Below are 17,744 nucleotides of genomic sequence, written 5' to 3' on the forward strand. Positions count from 1 at the left end.
GCCCGCCACCCCCCACCACCCCCCACCCCACCCCACCCCTCCTCCCCCCTCCACCCCCACTATGTTTTTCTGTCTGTTTCTTGTGGGGATATTGCTCCATGATTGCAAGAAGCCCTGTGGAAGCTGCTGAAGTGGCTATTTTTCATGTCAGAGCCTGTACAAAGAGTGTTGATAGGCTTTTCAAATGTGGAAACTATCACAACCAAGTCTGTTCCTGTTTTCACTTGACATCCACACATATGCACTTTGTAATAGGGATCATTGGATACCAATCATGGCAGGGGGAGGTCCCTGGCTGATTTTTGCCTCAGTAGCCCATGGAACTGAGGCCAATTGCTGTATTCTAACTGCTGCACCAGTTGAAATCAGCCAACTCAGCATAAATTGGGGATCGAACCAAAGATCTTTCAGGATTTAGTGCTCTACTGCATGATGAATTGACCAACTAGGTCATTGCAGCAGTACATTGTGACTTTTAATTACCTTCAATAATGTTGATATTAAAAATGGCTATTTTACTTGACAATACATTTTTGTTTGTCTTACTAGATGTACCTAATGAATTTGGATTTGAGATTGGCATGCAACATAATACATTACCTACTGAAGGTGATGACCTGATTTTATTCTGCCGAGCCAATAAATTTTTATACTCGAGCATTGCTTGCCGTCTTCTGAGTAGGGACAATCATACATTGTATCATCTCAGCAGCCTGAATGAGATAAACACCAAAGGATATTCAATTGCTTTGAACTTTACCATCAAAAACGTGTCTCTGGATCAATCTGGAACTTATGAATGCACAGCCAAAAACTTTATCACTCAGGAGGAGGCAATTCGAAAGCAGAAGATTTATATTAGAGGTGAGCATTAGATCATGTATGTAGTTCCTTTAATGTAAATGAGACATAAACAATACCAGAAGTTAAATAAAACGATGTTGTGATTCTGGATATCTGTTGCATAAGTTCTATGTTTGTTACTGAAAACAATTCTTGAGCCAACAGTACTGCAACTTTACGCTGGAGTACTTGGGCATTGTACTTATTATGATGTGTAACAGCAATGTACAGTAAAATTCACTCACTAAACTTCAATGAATAATTGGTCGTACAATACTATTGTTGTTAATTCACCTATACTCAGTTATCTACTAGAGATCTTTTGCATATTAGAAACGATACAGGACTTTACTGTACACAACGTCATAAATGTCAGTACTGAGCTTCAAATCATTTGGCATGCACCCCAATATATCTGTAACTGTTTCAGTGTGGAGTGTTTATTTGTTAAAAGTTATGAAACCTGTGATTAAATAATAGTCACATGCTCAAGGCAAGCTTTTATCACCATATGGTTGGAAACGGGAGCAATAATTCAAATGGCATGGGATTACCTGAAACATGTTTTTAACACCTGACTGATGTTTTGTTAAAGAAAACCAAAGCAAATTATATCATCTGATAATTTGCTTCTTTCCAATGACTTGAGGATAATGACTCAAGAACGTGGTACCAATGCTTTTGCTTCATGACGAAGAAAGATTGAAAATATTATACAATAATGGAGTTCTGTCTGGTTAGTGCTTTAAAAATAAATAGCAGATGCAGTCTTCCATCCTCGATTCCATGCAACATAAAAGCAATAAACCCTTTCTTCTTTTGATTTTATTTTTGAATACATGATATTTCATTAAACAAATACTTATGATTTTACTGCAGTAGAAATATCCTAGAACACAGCAATCTTCTATTCCGTACTTCTAAAATCTATCATTTGTATTAACGTTAATCATATTGGAACTGAATAAATCCATATGAAATAAAGAAAATAGACTTGCAGCCAAAAGTTATATTTTGTTGGAGAATTCCCTTCATGAATAATCAAGGTACATGTGGGACGAACGTTGGAATGTGTTGTAGGCTCTATTTGCCCCTTTCTTATTTATTTTAAAATTATTTATTTGTGCATTTTTGTCTTGTTTTACCCACTTATAATTATATCTTCACTTCATTAGGTTTCCTCCTGCTTCACGCATTGTTTGCCAGTTCAAACAGTGGACTGGAAGCCTACCACTAAACCTCTGCCAGTGCCACTCGGTAACCAAATGCTAGGAGGTTTCTGAAGTTTCTCGCTCTTGTACTTTTCATCCCTCACTCATTGTGTGGAAATGTCCTGTCTGCTCTTGGTACCTCCTCTTGACAATCCAAGTGAGATCAGAGTCAGTCTGTTATAATTATGGGTGTGAACTGGCACCATCAATCTACAATAGTAAAAATGAAAATTGGGCACTTTCTATAACATATGGCTGATCTGTAAAAGCAGTGTTACACCTGAGAGGCAAGTTTAAAATCTGCCCCAATATCCTTCAATATTAACCTTTTATGTGGCAGTTGTTGCTGACTTTCCACTGGGTCTCCATGGTCCATCCATCTCTCTCTGATGGGGTCAGATGGACTACTCACTTTGAACAAGATAAACAAAGAAATACTTTCCAGAAAAACAACTGAAACAACTAAAATTTAAATATGTCTGTCTTAAACACAAGAAGAGATCCCAATCAAGCTATATGCACAACTTTACAAGATGATTCTATTTGAATTTTGTGGTTCAGCCGTTCTTCTAACATCTGCCCAGGCACCTATTAATATTATGGGGCTATTGTATCAAGATGAGCTGAGCCATTTTTTATGAGTAAACCTGGTTCTTAACTTCATACATGCCATGACAGGAACAAAGAAATGAACAGCATCATATATTATTGATAAGATTGCAGTTATCTGGAAGGGTCAGCCATACTAAAAAGTAAAAGTAACTTAACTTTAGCAGTAAAATGTTAAATAAGAACTTGTTATAAGTTATAAGAATCAGGACGAGAACTCTGATGGACAATGTGTGCACCTGCAGGATATGCTGCAGCAAACTCCTTGAAAATGAAGAAAATGACATTACTAAAACATGTGCAAGACTCAGTAATTAAACAGTCCATAGAACAAAAACAACATAAATCAATAACTTCTGATCATTTTTCCCTCTAATGATTTCTCTGAATAGGTTTGTTTAAACAAATAGTGCTGACAGCATCATTGAAGAATGCCAACTCAGAAGAGTTCCTACAGCCTGCCGGACTGAACATTGAGTTCAATAATTTCACAGCATGACAGCCCCCCATTTTACTTTCATTTTTAGCTATTTTTTCTTCCTTTTTTTTAACATTCTTTTTTACATTTTTTACAATCTTTTTTTTGCATTTATTTCATTTCATCTTTGTTTGCTCAGTTTGCTTACCCACTGTTTTTTTTCAGGTTTGCACTTGCTGCTGTTCAATATTCAGTGTATTTACACCTAATCTGTACTAATGCTTTGTCTTTCAACACACTATTAACATATTGTTTGCCTTTGCTCCGAGACCTTTTGGTCAGCTATGTGGCCTGGTCCAATCTAGACCTCCTTTGTTATCTCTTGCCCCACCCCCACCTCACTTGCTTATAACCTGTGACTTTTCTAATATTTGTCAGTTCCGATGAAGGGTCACTGACCCGAAACGTTAACTCTGCTTCTCTTTCCACAGATGCTGCCAGACCTGCTGAGTGATTCCAGCATTTCTTGTTTTTATTTCAGAAGAGTTACTAGTCCTGGCAGTGTGGGGGAGATGAAATGAGGTGTGGAGCGATACATTGCTCCAGCCTTGATCACATCTGTTAATTTGGCCCCTTTGCTGAGTGCAACCCTTCCAATTCAAGAGCTACCGATGAAAAGTGACTAAAAAATACCAAAAAAAATTCAACAGAAATGATTGTAGGTTTTCTAAAACTGATTTTTAAAGAGTGCCATTGAGGACACATGCTCTTTCAGATTTGCTCATTGCAAAATAGACTTCCCCAGCAACAGCTACAGGCCTCTATGTATTGTCTGCTTTTGTTTCCTCTTGTGTTCTTGTGAATCTTTATTATTTTACTAACAAATGTATGCATTGTATCCAGTGTTCGGGATCCCTTCTCAAAAAGGACTGAAGCATTATATTTTAGTGTGCGTTTGTTTTATTAATGAAACAATGCCTGCAGTTTTCAGCAGAAGAGGATTTGAATAGTTGTCTCAGATGTGTGCACAGTACTGCACTATGCCAGCTGGCTTCATGACAAGATGATTAGTATGTTATTCCATTTTGCATTAATTAAAAATAAGAGAGATTAATTGACAGATTGGTAATTAGTTGGTCTGACTTCAACTCTACATGAATTTTATTACATGCTGGATATCACGTCCCAGTTATCTTTTTGTTAAACATATCTGAACCACAATGTTTCAAAAGTGGAGGAAAACAACAAACGTTCATAGATTTGAACAGTGTTGTGAATGAAAGCCTTCAGTGGCACGTAGTAAGGCACGTCCCATAAAAAATAACTACTCATTTGAGAGAGGTGGAACCAGACTGACGAAATCCAAACAGTTTCTCGTGCTTGTGAACTCCTAAACGGACTTCCTCCTTTAAAAAGTGGCACAATGCCCTGAAACTGAACTTATCTTTCACATGGGAATAGCTTTTGTGGAGGGTAGAAAAGTAAACAATGGAGTTTCCCCCCTTGATACCAGGTTCACAGAAAATGTACTCATTTAAGGAGAAACCTAAAGACAGTAATTGTGAAGGTTTCTGTGCTAAGATTGGCAAGTTTTTAATTAAGTTCCCAGCATGACTATTTTACCTACAACAACCGAACTACTAACTTTGTACTTACAAATAACATATTAAACTTCCACTTGTTTTGTTACTACAATTTTCTTTCTGGTAGATTCCCTTAGCCCTTCTCTGCACAGTTCCACAGTTGGCACTAACCTTCTGGTACTTGCCTAAGTGGATACATACTCCTATTATTATCATTGCACTCATAGTGCTGGATTTTAAGCAGCCCTCGATGTTGTCATCCGTGGTGGGGGTGGGGGGCGGGTGGGGGGTGGTGCCTGAAGATGGCTCCGGATGGGGCCCGCCACGGACCTCGACGCCGGCAGGACCCACCCCGATCCAGTAGCGGCAAGGCTTTTTGGTGGCTCTCCCACCACTGGGTGACAGGACCACAATTTGAATATTTAAATCAATAAAATTAATTAATTTAAATATACTCACCTGCAAACTCGTGGGATCGCCACGATCGTCAGTGCGGTGGCCGGCACTCCTGCGCCTTCAGATCCCCATCCTGGGAAACGAGGCGCGACACTGGTGGGGAGGGGGGAGGAGGTAAGTTTATCAGTGCAGGAGGGTTGGGAACGGGGTCAAATAAACGTCATGGGTGTAGGGGATGGTGGGAAGGATTATACTTTAATCATTGTGCAGTTTGCGAAGGCAGATTAGATGTAAAGATACATATTTTGGGGGAGAAGGGTAATTGTTATTGAAAGGGGTGGGAAAGGGGCGTTGGAACATTATTTATCTCAGTTCTGTGGGGATATCTCTTTAAAAATTTAAATATCCTGGCAGGGCTGATTGCACAGGCAGCTGACGCCATTGCCGTGGACGGACAGCCCACCCCCTCCACGTGATTAGAGGGGCGGGGGCGGGTCGCCCCGGCTATTTAAATGAGCCACCGGGTTTAAGATTGCAGCAGCTCTTTGGTGCGGCCAGCCCATTATCGTCTATTGCCTTTGACAGTTTAAAAAAGTATCTATTTTCAACGTGGTAAATCTCGCTATTGTTTTCTGTGAGTAGTAATACAAAATAGAACATTAGTTGCTTTTACATTGAGCATAGATGTGCAGAAGCAAACATTTTCTGGTTATGAAATCTTTAGAACCAGTTCTATAATTCAAATATTGCTCTTTAAAGGCATATTCATGTGAATCTAATCAAAGGACTTGCACTTTACCCTTATTTTAACCGGGCCACTGAAAATCAAACGTCCTAAGTGGTATACTTTGCTATGTGTAACTGAAAATTTCAGAAGGCAAGGCCTAATAGTCTACTATCAGGGATATCACTGTAAAGTGTACAGCATACTTTGTAGCAAAACTATTTTGTGTAGTGATCTCCAGCTCCTATTTTTTAACTAAAGACTATGGCTCCTTCAATTTCAGCCCAGGAAGTCCCATACCTGCTGCGCAACTTAAGTAGCCAGGAGGTGAACGTCAGTAGTTCAATTACTTTGGAGTGCCAGGCAGAGGGAAGACCAATGCCACAAATCACATGGTACAAAAACAAGCAGAGGTTACTTGTGGAATCAGGTGTGGCTTCTACAGAAAATAAACCTGTTTATAATACAACCTGAAAATTACTATTGGCGATATCAGCGTGTGAATGCTAACTGTATTTATGATACTGCTTTGAGGCGTTAACCAGTTAAATTAATGTAGACTAGTATTACAAGCAATTTCTAAGCTTTATAATTCTTAAATTTTCTTGCAACTTATTTTTACAAAACCTATGTAATATTACTGATGTGACGAGCTTGGCATTTGTCACTTTTTTTTTTATTTACTGATGTAAGAATACTGGAATTCTAGGGCAATAGAGAAGTCTCAGCAGCATCAGGATTTAAACTATGTTAAAGATAGTTTTCATAATGATCATTTTGTTTCTTGCCATCTTCATACTCTACTAACACTAATCTTAGTGTTCAACATGATTTTTTTAAAGATGTACTTTGAGTTGGCAAAATGGCACAATGCATTAGTATACCAAAATGCTGTGCCATTTAGGAATTAGATTTGTGCCTTTGGTTCCCATGTAACAGGTTCATGGTATCTATGCCTTCAGGGGAAGGCACTGAGTAAACGTTTGATACTTTCCCACAAGCTGGAGGAAATCAGTCACTGAGTCACACTAGGCTGCTTCCAACCTTCTAATGACGAACTAAAATGATCTGCACATAAGCCCCATTCTCACATGTTAAGGGAATGGGAATGGGAAAGAACACTAAACTGGGGGGGGGGGGGGGGGAATATGTATTTTACAGAGATACAGAAACTTGAGCTTTCTGTGTATGAGCTGTAACATTCTGTGTTCTGCTGAAGCTGATAAAATAGCATTAAAATTTTTGGGAATTCTTTCACAAGTTTGACAAATTTTTTGTGTTTTCCATTCTAACGTCCGATAAAGTCTATATAAAAAGAACAGCCTGATAATTTGATTGACTTAGTACTTCATTATTGCGTCAACATATAGGCAAAACAAACCAAATCTGATGCTATCTTTGACTCCTGTATAATTTGGGCAATACTGTTAAGAATAGACTAAATAGGAAGTTGTCCTTTTTCCCATAAAGACAGTGTTTTTATAACAGTGTATCTGTATCATGCAGGATGTCATAGTATTAGATTGTTGTCTGGCTGTTCAGCTTATAGATCTAAGTAAATGGGACCTAACTATAAACAAGATAAGGCTATGTGGAATACATGGGTCTAATTCTCTGTCACATACTTCATACAAAGGTATTACCCTGGGACCAGGAAGCAAAACGTTAATTATTGAAAGAGTCAAAGAAGAGGATGAAGGCCTATATCAGTGCCAAGCCACAAACAGGAAAGGCTTTGTGGAGACTTCTGCTTATATCACTGTTCGAGGTAACTTGCAGAAAAGATATAAGTGATGTTAAAATCATTTTATAATAGTTTTTAATGTAACTGCAAGTTAGAACTCTTAAATCTAAGTTTAATAACTTTTAAAGGAAGTATTTTGGGACTTATGCTGCTGCAGTGCCCATCTAAATATAGTTGCCTTTATTTACATGAAGCCACAATTTAGTGACTGATTTTCAATTGGTGTTGGTGTTTTAGCAAGTGTTCATTGGAATATTCAATGTGATGGCAGCAAGTTCTTTTGACATGCGTAGAAAATTGGTTAGCAGGTAGGAGTCAGAGGGCTGAATTTTACTAGCCCTCTAGGAATGGGCTGGGAGGTGGGGTGGAGCCATAAAATGGTGAGGGAAGGTGGCGGGGGTGTGGAGTACCCGTCACCTTCCTGACACCATGCAGTTTTATCAGCAGCAGGGAAGGTCGAGGATGGCCTTCCTGTCCAGAGGCCAGTTGAGACCATTAATCGGCCAACTTAATGGCTGCTGGCGGCCTCCCGGTGGGCTCAGCAGGGGGTGCCCTCCTGATTGGGCACCCTGTGGCCTACGAAGGGCTGGCCCTGTGGAAACACCCCCCGCCCCCTCCCCACCAGCCCTCACTAATGACCCCACCCCACCCCACCCCTTGCTGGGACCTGCCTGACTTGCCCCAGCAACCTGGACTCTCCTCACCTGGGTTCCAGACCTGGTGAAGTCCTTGATGCTGCTCCAGGCCGGATGCAGTCCCAGCGGTGGCCACCGCTCTTGGCGGCGCTCCTAGGACTCAAGAGCTACCAGCTCTCTGATTGGCTGGCAGCTGTTGGAGGCAGGATCTCCACCCTTAAAGGGATGAGAGCCCTGACACCAGGCTGTTAATTGACTGATTGCCACAGAATTAGATCGGGGCTCCCTCAAGTAGCCAACGCGGGGTTGCTCACTGCTGTTCCAACAAAGTTCAGCCCAGAGATTGGGGATAATGGATATTGCAGGAGGTGACTAGTGACTAGGAATTTATGCTGGGGCCTCAGGTTTTCACTTTATCAATGACTTAGATGAAGGAGTAGAGAGCAGTATTTCCAAGTTTGCTGATGACACTAGGTTAGATGGCACAGTAAGTAGTGTAGATGAGAACGAAAGGTTACAAAAGGACATTAATGGAAATTGGTGGCAGATGGAATTCAATGTGGGCAAGTACGATGTCATCCACTTTGGACCTAAGAAAGATTGATCAGTGTATTTTCTAAATTGTTGGAAGTTAGGAACAGTGGAGCAAACGAGAGAGCTAGAAGTCCATGTACTAAAAGCTAGTGGACAGGTAGAAAAAATAATTAAAGTAACAAATGAATATATTAGCCTTTATCTCAAGAGGGCTAGAATGCTACTGGTTAGATTTCATCTGGAGTACTGCATTCAGTTCTGAGCACTGTACCTCAGGAAGGATATATTGGCTTTGCAGTTGGTGGAGCGCAGATTCACCAGAAATAGTTGGGGAAGGCATGTACAGGCCACTGAGTAAGCAACTGGCCCTTTGATCTGTACATCAAATTTTATTGATCATTAATCGCCATTAAAAGCCCAGTTACACTTGACTGAACAAGGTGCAACTTTTTAAGGGATTTCAACGGTGATGTGGGAGTGGGAAAGTTGAAATTCTCACTGATTTCAGTGATTGCCAGCTCTGGGGTCGGGGTGGGGGTGGGGAAACCACTGAGAACACTGAGCGACAGACTGCGACTTCAAGATTTCCATGCTAATTTGTGCGTGCATTCACTATCAACCCGCCATCCTCTCCCCACCCCCTGCAAAATCCAGCCCACTGGAATTAATCTGCAGTTGGTTATTGAGAAGGATTGCAATGTGATTTTATAATGCGATAAACTTGTGAGGCAGCGCAGTGAGAACGTAGGTCTTCGCATTGATGTCACATGTGGGTTTGAGCTCTTCTTCCCACCTTCCCTATCCTTTTCGTACAGTCAAGCTCTACTCTCTGATGTGTTGCTATGTAGAGAAACTAAGCAGAGACCAGATACTTCTTAATTGGGGGAAGGTATTGAATCAGAATAGAAGATCCTTCCCACTCCATCCCCCTCCCTTCCCCTTAATGGGAAGCTAGATGAAGGATGACAAGAAGAATAGAAGGATATGCTGATGACAAAGTGGGGAGAAGGAGGCTTATATGGAGCATAAACCAGCATGTCCTCTTTGGTCGAATGGTTGTAAATTCTATGTAATTCTATGAAATCAGCTTATCGCTGATCTTATATAGACAGGAACTAGTCTATTTAGTTTGCACATTGCAAGTTTGTCCCATTGCATCTCCCCTCAACAGGTTTCGCCATGTGAGAAAGTGGTAAACTTCTTTGCTCATGGAAGATAAAAGCTGGATAATTAAATTTAAAAATTCTAGCATTTGTTTCATCAAATAAAATGTATAAAAAGGAGAATACAATTATAGACAAGAAATTTTTTGTATGTAAGCACTGTTTTCTAAAATAATTACATATGCAAAAATTACAGATGCTTTCAAAGGTTTTGGAAGAAAATAGTTTCAAATTTTTCCGATGTATACTGCATGTTTCTAGGGTCACCAGAGAATTCAAACCTGGAGCTGATAACCCTGACATGTACCTGTGTAGCTGCTGCACTCTTCTGGCTGCTTCTGACTCTGTTCATGCGTAAACTCAAAAAGGTAAACCCCAGTCATTGTTCTGGTGGAGGGTCATAACACCTGACACATTAATGTTTGTTCTTTCTTTCACAGATGCTGCTTAGCCTGCTGAGTGTTTCCAGCACCATCTGTTTTTGTTTCAGGACCATATGTTATACGGCGGCACAGTGGCGCAGTGGTTAGCACTGCAGCCTCACAGCTGCAGGGACCCGGGTTCGATTCTGGGTACTGCCTGTGTGGAGTTTGCAAGTTCTCCCTGTGTCTGCGTGGGTTTTCTCCGGGTGCTCCGGTTTCCTCCCACAAGCCAAAAGACTTGCAGGTTGGTAGGTAAATTGGCCATTATAAATTGTCACTAGTATAGGTAGGTGGTAGGGAAATATAGGGACAGGTGGGGATGTTTGGTAGGAATATGGGGTTAGTGTAGGATTAGTATAAATGGGTGGTTGATGGTCGGCACAGACTCGGTGGGCCGAAGGGCCTGTTTCAGTGCTGTATCTCTAATCTAATCTAATCTAAAAAAATCTAATCTAATTCTTAACACAAAACCTCAGGGTACAAGGTATTGGTCAGTTTATAACGTAAAGCTGCTTCAAGTGTGTTGGAGATCTCCATGCTTTGAAATCAGCCGCATTAAACTGCAAGGCAACATAACAATTTCAGTTGCAATTTTTAATTTTCATTGCTTTGGAGTTTCCCAAATGTTAGGACAAAGACATGTACAAACTAGCAAAGCAAAATAAATGCATTGCTCGCCTGTACAGGTGGATTTTGTGCACAGCTTTACAGCTAGAAAATGTGGTAGCTTATGGCATCTTAATCCTCTGGAGGTAACCACTGGCAGCACTGTGTCTGCAGTGGAAAATACCTCTAGAGATGATACCCCAGTACATCAGAGACACTAGTGTTGCTTTATTTGTATTACAGTGCTACTGCCAAAGTCAGTACAACCGGAAGTGATAGCACCATTACATAAAAGCAGCATTAATCTTGCCATCATGTCAGCTAGCGGTGGAAGGTAATCTAAAGAATACTATAGTATAAAAAGATTATTGTAGTAATTAGGTCTTAACCTCTAACACTGTACATATCTTTGAAATTAAAGACACATTAGCTGCTTGGATTGAAGTGGGTTTTAACAATAGAAAGTCTGTCCATTTGTTGTGCTCTGCCCTAGGACAGGTCCAAACTCATGCCTCACACATAAGATTCTTGAGCCACTTAATAAGAAAAAGTAGTTCAGATGGTTTCCCATTGTCTTCTTCACAGTTTGTAATCTTTGGAGTACCTTATCCTAATGGGTAACAGGCTAAAGAGCCCAACATACTCTTTATGATGGGTCGGGGGGTTGGGTTGGTGATGGTGATGCACCCATTGGAAATGAGTACTCCTGCAAAGGGAATCACTTCTTCACATATAGGGATAAATTTTATCAGCCTGTCATGGGTCCTGGAAACTGGACCACATGAGGGTGATATCACATATGCAATAGACCGATTGTGATCACACGGCACTGGCCATTTGATTGCCGGAGGCGCAGGGCCGGTTCCCCTGGAGGATGGGGAGACGGATGACGAGACGTGGAGAGAACGCAGGTGCTGGCTCCACATTTATAGCACTGCCAGCCCTGCTTAAACTGATGCTTCACTGAATGACTTTGCTGCTGCTCTGCCTTTGCTGCTGCTGTGCTGCTGACCCCTTGGCCTGGAGTCCCTGTGTTGGTGCACTGCTGTGCTGCTGACCCCCTGGCCTCAGTCCCTGTGCTGGAGTACTGCTGTACTGTCGTGCTGTTGTTCCCCTGCCTGGAGTCCCTGTGCTGGTTTGCTGCTGTTCCCCCTGCCTGGAGTCCCTGTGCTGGTTTGCTGCTGTTCCCCCTGCCTGGAGTCCCTGTGCTGGTTTGCTGCTGTTCCCCCTGCCTGGAGTCCCTGTGCTGGTTTGCTGCTGTTCCCCCTGCCTGGAGTCCCTGTGCTGGTTTGCTGCTGTTCCCCCTGCCTGGAGTCCCTGTGCTGGTTTGCTGCTGAACCCCCTGCCTGGAGTCCCTGTGCTGGTTTGCTGCTGTTCCCCCTGCCTGGAGTCCCTGTGCTGGTTTGCTGCTGAACTCCCGTGCCTGGAGTCTGTGTGCTGCTGTGCTGTTGACCAAGGTCTCATAAAGCCAGGAGCTCTCTGGAAGCCAAGAGGGACCATGTCAGGCAGAAAACAATGGGTGGCCCCATGGTTTAGCAATGACTCCCTGCAGATTCTCCTCCAGGCTGTAAGGGAAAGGCTGGAGCTCCTCTTCTCAAGGGATGGCAGGAAGAGACCTTCTCGTCTGATCAAGCAAGCCTGCATGGAGATTGCAGAGGTCAGCAGCTGTGGGGTCACCCTCCAAAACTGAGTCTAATGCTGTAAGAGGGTCAAAGACCTCCTACGCTCTGCCAAGGTGAGTCCTCCATACCCATCCCATCTTTGGGGCTTGCATGTGGTCCTGCAGGAGGAAGTGTGACATGGTCAGGGAGATAGCAAGGGTCTGAGGCAGCAGCAGATCAGGACAGATGCATGACTACATCTTCAAGACAGTCGGCCTTCTGTCCTAGCTTGCCCCCCAACGCTTCCCTTAACAGCAGACGTGAGGAGGAGGCATTTGGGGCCAAATGGCTGCCACCAGAACAAGTCTCCTGCTGGTCTCCGTGGGAAGACTAACAGTGTCCATCTTTCTGCTTGCAGGAGAAAATGGCCCACAACACCAGGGAAAGGGCAAAGACTGGAGGTAGGATCCTGGATATCCGAGAATTGACCCCGGCAGAGGAGGAGGCCCTGGAACTAGCGGTCTCCTAGGGGGCCAATCCATAGCAGATGGAGAGGCTGTAGTGTCCACCCAAGAGAATGAGGAGGCATTGTGTTCATGTGCCCACCACTGCCCTTCGAGAGAACCACATCACACATGGTTGGCATGGGCAGATCCATGCAGCAAAACCCCTAAATGTTTGTATTTTTTCATGCAGGTCGTGGCACCTTAGAGGGAAGATTGCCTGCTGGTGCCGCTGGAATCCTGTCATCCTCTGAGGACAAGGAGGAAGAATCCTCAGATGGTGCACCGTCACACCATTCCCCTGAATCCCCCACCAGCTCAGAAACTCTCACCTTGGTGGGTATGGGTCCAGGCTTAGATGCAGGGTCGCAAGTGGCACCAAACATGCATCTGAGCAGCTGACGGAGGCCATGACAGGCGAGGCCACTGACAGTCAGAGGACTCTGCAAGGCCAGAAAGTGGCAGAAAGTCTGCAAGTTTCTGATGTCGGCAGCACAGAATATGCTTGCGTTGCAGAGAGAGGTTAAGGGGACATCTGGCAGAGCTGCCAGAGGCTATGTGCAGTCATTGGCGGATGATGGAAAAGTCCATCTATGCCATGAGTGTTGCCATGTCTGAGGCATACGAGCCCATGGCTCCTCCATCGAGAAGTTGGTGACCCTCCTGAAGAGCCAGATCCCAGAAATGCACGCAAACCTGCATACACTCATCTTGTCCATGAGTTCAACACAGCAGTGGTAAGGCTAGAGGGAGACAAGGCAGCCAGTATCTACTTCAGGTCCTAGTGCATCTATGGTAAGCAGGGAGCTTCAATCAGCCCTGAAAGGGCAGAGGAGAGGCTGACCTCTACATCTGGGGGCTCCCCTCAGGGCACTCTGAGAGTGGACAGTGGCTCCTCAGCCAGAGGAGGTAACGTGTTCAGCAGCCTGCCTTCACCTCCGCTGCTAGCACAGGGGAAGCACTTCATAGAAGCTCACGGAAGCGCGTGAAAAAAAGAACCTAGACGCACTTGCAGTTTCACGGGTATTTGCAACTCAATCTTTTATTGGGTATTGTGAACATTTCAATAAATGGAGGTCACTTTCATTGCTGAGAATCTCTTATCCATTCCCTGCTTCCTGATCAGATGCCACCTTCACGCTTGCTCCCTCAATGGGCTGCCAGTGCAGGGGCAGGCTGCGTATGGGCATCTTCTCAGCTTTCTAAATGTGTCTGGTGAGCCTGGGCAGAAGGTGCAGGAGTGTGATAGGAAAGAGACGACACGTGGAATACAGTGAGGTGAGTATTTATTGAGTTCACTTGCGACGGGCATCATGGTGGCAAAAACCGGATATGGATGAGATTGTTTGAAGCCTCCCTTGCACATCTCTCAATGGCCCTCGCCTCCGGTACAAGAGCTTCATCATCCCACGCTACCTACTCGGCATCCTCCTCTTCATCAGATGAGGAATGGCGATCAATCATGTCATCTTGGTGCAAGGCCTCCCCACCCTAGCAGTGCTAGATTGTGCAGAGCACAGCAGACCACCACAATATGCGAGACCTATGCTGGGGCATACTGCAGGGCTCCACCAGATTGATCCAGGCAACAGAATCTCATCTTCAGAAGCCCAGTGGTCTGCTCGAAGGTCGCTCGGGTGGACCTGTGGCAAATGTTGTACTTCTCCTCTGCTGCAGTGTGAGGGTTCCTCACACGTGTCAGTAACCATGTCTTCAAAGGATAGCCCTTGTCCCCAAGAATCCATCCCTGAAGGCGAGCAGGGGGCTGGAAAAGCTATGGCACCTGGGACTGCCGAAGTATGTAGGTATCGTGGCTGATTCCCAGGATGTGGGCACATACCTGCAGGAAGTGCTTTTGGTGGTCACAGACCAGCTGAACATTGATAGAATGGAAGCCCCTCTTGTTGGTGAAGGCCGCTGGCTGCTTCATGGGAGCCTTGATGGCCACATGCGTGCAGTCTATCAAACCTTGCACCTGGGGGAATCCAGTAATGGCTCCGAATCCAATGGCACTCTCAGCCTAACTGTCAGTGTCAGTCCGGTACTACACATAGTCGCTGGCCCTCTGGAGCAAGGCATTGGTCACCTCCTTGATGCAGCAGTGGGCTAATGCCTGGGAGACCCCACACATGTTCCCAGTGGATCCCTGGAAAGAGCCGGAGGTGTAAAGGTTGAGTGCCATGGTGAGCTTCAGGCCCCTGGGCATAGGATGTCCACCAAAGCCCATAGGTCGCACCTCATCCTGCAGCATTGGGCATAAACGGTGATGGCTCCTTGGAGAGCTGCATCTTCGCTGACACTGGCGCTTGGGCATCTGGAGGTAACTGAGGTGAGTTGGTACACTCTCTGCCACGGATATGCTCTTCTTGGCATGGCCGGATGCTGTGAATCTTCACCAATCTTAGTCTATCTTCACCAGCTTGCCCAGCTACTGTCTAGTCCTGCCTCCCTCTGAGTCTCTGCTGTGCAGCGAGGGGATCTACAAAGACTGAATGTATGAGACCCATTCCAGCTGGTCGCTCCCCCTCCTATGGGTTGTCCCTGGAGAGATGATCTAACCTTTGGAGCCTTCCCCTGTCACTCTCCTCTGATCACAGGCTAATGCCCCTCTGCTCCCACCCTTGCCGTAAGGGCTGCACCCTCTGCCCTCCCTTTGGACCCACCCTTGCCGAGGAACTACATTCCCTGAACATCCACCCTTTCTGTGAGGGCTGCATTCCCTTTGCACCCGGCCTTGCCATGAGTGCTGCACCTCCTCTGCGCCCACCCATGCCTCGAGAGCTGCACCGCTGTCAAGCAAGAACACTGAACCCCCCTGTTACCCTTCCAAGAGTCATGCAACACTCCCCATGACTCCCTGTGGCAGCACTGATGCTGCACCTTGGTGCTGGAGATCTGAAATCCCGCAATTCCTGTGCGCCGTTCACTAAATAGGAAACCCCCTATTAAATCTGAACCAGGCCGATGCAAATATATGGTAAATACCTTTTCAGCAACTAAAATTGCAGTCCCATTGCATCGTAGTGGCAACGCCACCTTGAACCTTTCCTGCCGCTGACAAAATCCGGAACTGGCGTCATGACGTCGGGTTTCCAGGTGAGCACCTCCCCTCTCAATTTCTCGGGCCCCATGCTTCCACTTCCGCTCCTGCGGGCCAGATAAAATCCAGCCCATATGGTAGTGGAAATTTGAAACTCTCTCCTGCAAAAAACAAAATTTGAGAATTTCAAAACTGAGATAGATATTTGTTAAATAAGGGTATAAAGAGTATGGAACCAAGATGGGTAAATGGATTTCAGATACAAATCAGCCATGATCTAACTGATTGCTATAACAGGCTCAACGAGATGAATGACCTACTCCAGTTCCTATGAAGTAAACAGTGTTGGTACTGGAACAGATGTGGAGAAAAGGTGAGCTCAGATTAAATAAGGATTTAATAAGTATTTATTTATTTTAAGTTAATTTATTAAGTAGTACTAGAAATGTCAGTTCGAGGGGGAAGTGCTTCACCTGTGAGATGTGAGAGGTCCGTCACGCTTCCAGCGTTCTGGACGACTACGTCTGCAGGAAGTTTACCCAGTTGTAGCTCCTCACAGATCGCATGGATCGGTTGGAGCGGCAACTGGATGCACTTAGGAGCATGCAGGTGGCAGAAAGTGTCATAGACAGGAGTTTTAGAGAAGTGGTTACACCCAAGGTGCAGGCAGATAGATGGGTGACCTCTAGAAGGGGCAGGCAGTCAGTGCAGGAATCCCCTGTGGCTATCCCCCTCTCCAACAAGTATACCGTTTTGGATACTGTTAGGGGGGATGGCCTATCAGGGGAAAACAGCAGCAGCCAGAGCAGTGGCACCACGGCTGGCACCGTTGTTCAGCAGGGAGGGACAAAGCACAGAAGAGCAATAGTTATAGGGGACTCTATAGTCAGGGGCACAGATAGGCGCTTCTGTGGACGTGAAAGAGACTCCAGGATGGTATGTTGCCTCCCTGGTGCCAGGGTCAAGGATGCCTCTGAACGGACAGGGGGCATTCTGAAGGGGGAGGGTGAACAGCCAGAGGTTGTGGTACACATCGGTACCAATGACATAGGCAGGAAGAGTGACGAGGTCCTGCAGGGGGAGTTTAGGGAGTTAGGTAGAAAGTTAAAAGACAGGACCTCCAGGGTTGTAATCTCAGGATTACTCCCTGTGCCACGTGTCAGTGAGGCTAGAAACAGGAGGATAGTGCAGCTAAACACGTGGCTGAACAGCTGGTGTAGAAGGGAGGGTTTCAGATATCTGGATCATTGGGATCTCTTCAGGGACAGATGGGACCTGTACAAGAAGGACGGGTTGCATCTAAACTGGAAGGGCACAAATATCCTGGCTGTGAGGTTTGCTAGCGTCACTCGGGAGGGTTTAAACTAGTGTGTCAGGGGGGTGGGAACCAGAGCAGTAGGACAGCAAGTGAAATAAATGAGGGGGAACTAGTAAATAAGGCCAGTAAGACTGAGAGGAAGAGCAGGCAGGGAGATGTTGCAGAGCACAGTGGGACTGGTGGTCTGAAGTGCATTTGTTTCATTGCGAGAAGTATAACAGGTAAGGCAGATGAACTTAGAGCTTGGATTAGTACTTGGAACTATTACAGAGACTTGGTTGAGGGAAGGACAGGATTGGCAGCTAAATGTTCCAGGATTTAGAAGCTTCAGGTGGGATAGAGGGGGATGTAAAAGGGGTGTGGGTGTTGCATTACTTGTTAAGGAGAATATCAC

At 44.7% G+C, this 17,744-nt stretch overlaps 1 protein-coding gene and 1 long non-coding RNA gene across 4 annotated transcripts in view; one reads left to right on the forward strand and one right to left on the reverse strand.

Annotated features, from left to right (window-relative positions):
- The window catches only part of flt1 (fms related receptor tyrosine kinase 1), a 306,847-nt gene that overhangs the window by 204,102 nt on the left and 85,001 nt on the right, over window positions 1-17,744 (forward strand). For all 3 annotated transcript variants that reach the window (XM_068033545.1, XM_068033546.1, XM_068033547.1), the window contains exons 13-16: window positions 550-864; window positions 6,068-6,214; window positions 7,421-7,552; window positions 10,122-10,228. In XM_068033545.1, the coding sequence (XP_067889646.1) occupies window positions 550-864; window positions 6,068-6,214; window positions 7,421-7,552; window positions 10,122-10,228 (701 nt within the window). The remainder of the gene's footprint in view (window positions 1-549; window positions 865-6,067; window positions 6,215-7,420; window positions 7,553-10,121; window positions 10,229-17,744) is intronic.
- LOC137371273 (uncharacterized) lies at window positions 1,747-16,057 on the reverse strand. Its single transcript, XR_010975201.1, has 3 exons — window positions 15,978-16,057; window positions 2,381-2,465; window positions 1,747-2,264 (listed from the first exon to the last, which is right to left on the reverse strand). It is a non-coding gene; the product is annotated as an uncharacterized lncRNA (long non-coding RNA).

The sequence above is a fragment of the Heterodontus francisci genome, chromosome 6 (assembly GCF_036365525.1).
Source record: "Heterodontus francisci isolate sHetFra1 chromosome 6, sHetFra1.hap1, whole genome shotgun sequence".
In the NCBI taxonomy this organism is placed as follows: domain Eukaryota; kingdom Metazoa; phylum Chordata; class Chondrichthyes; order Heterodontiformes; family Heterodontidae; genus Heterodontus; species Heterodontus francisci.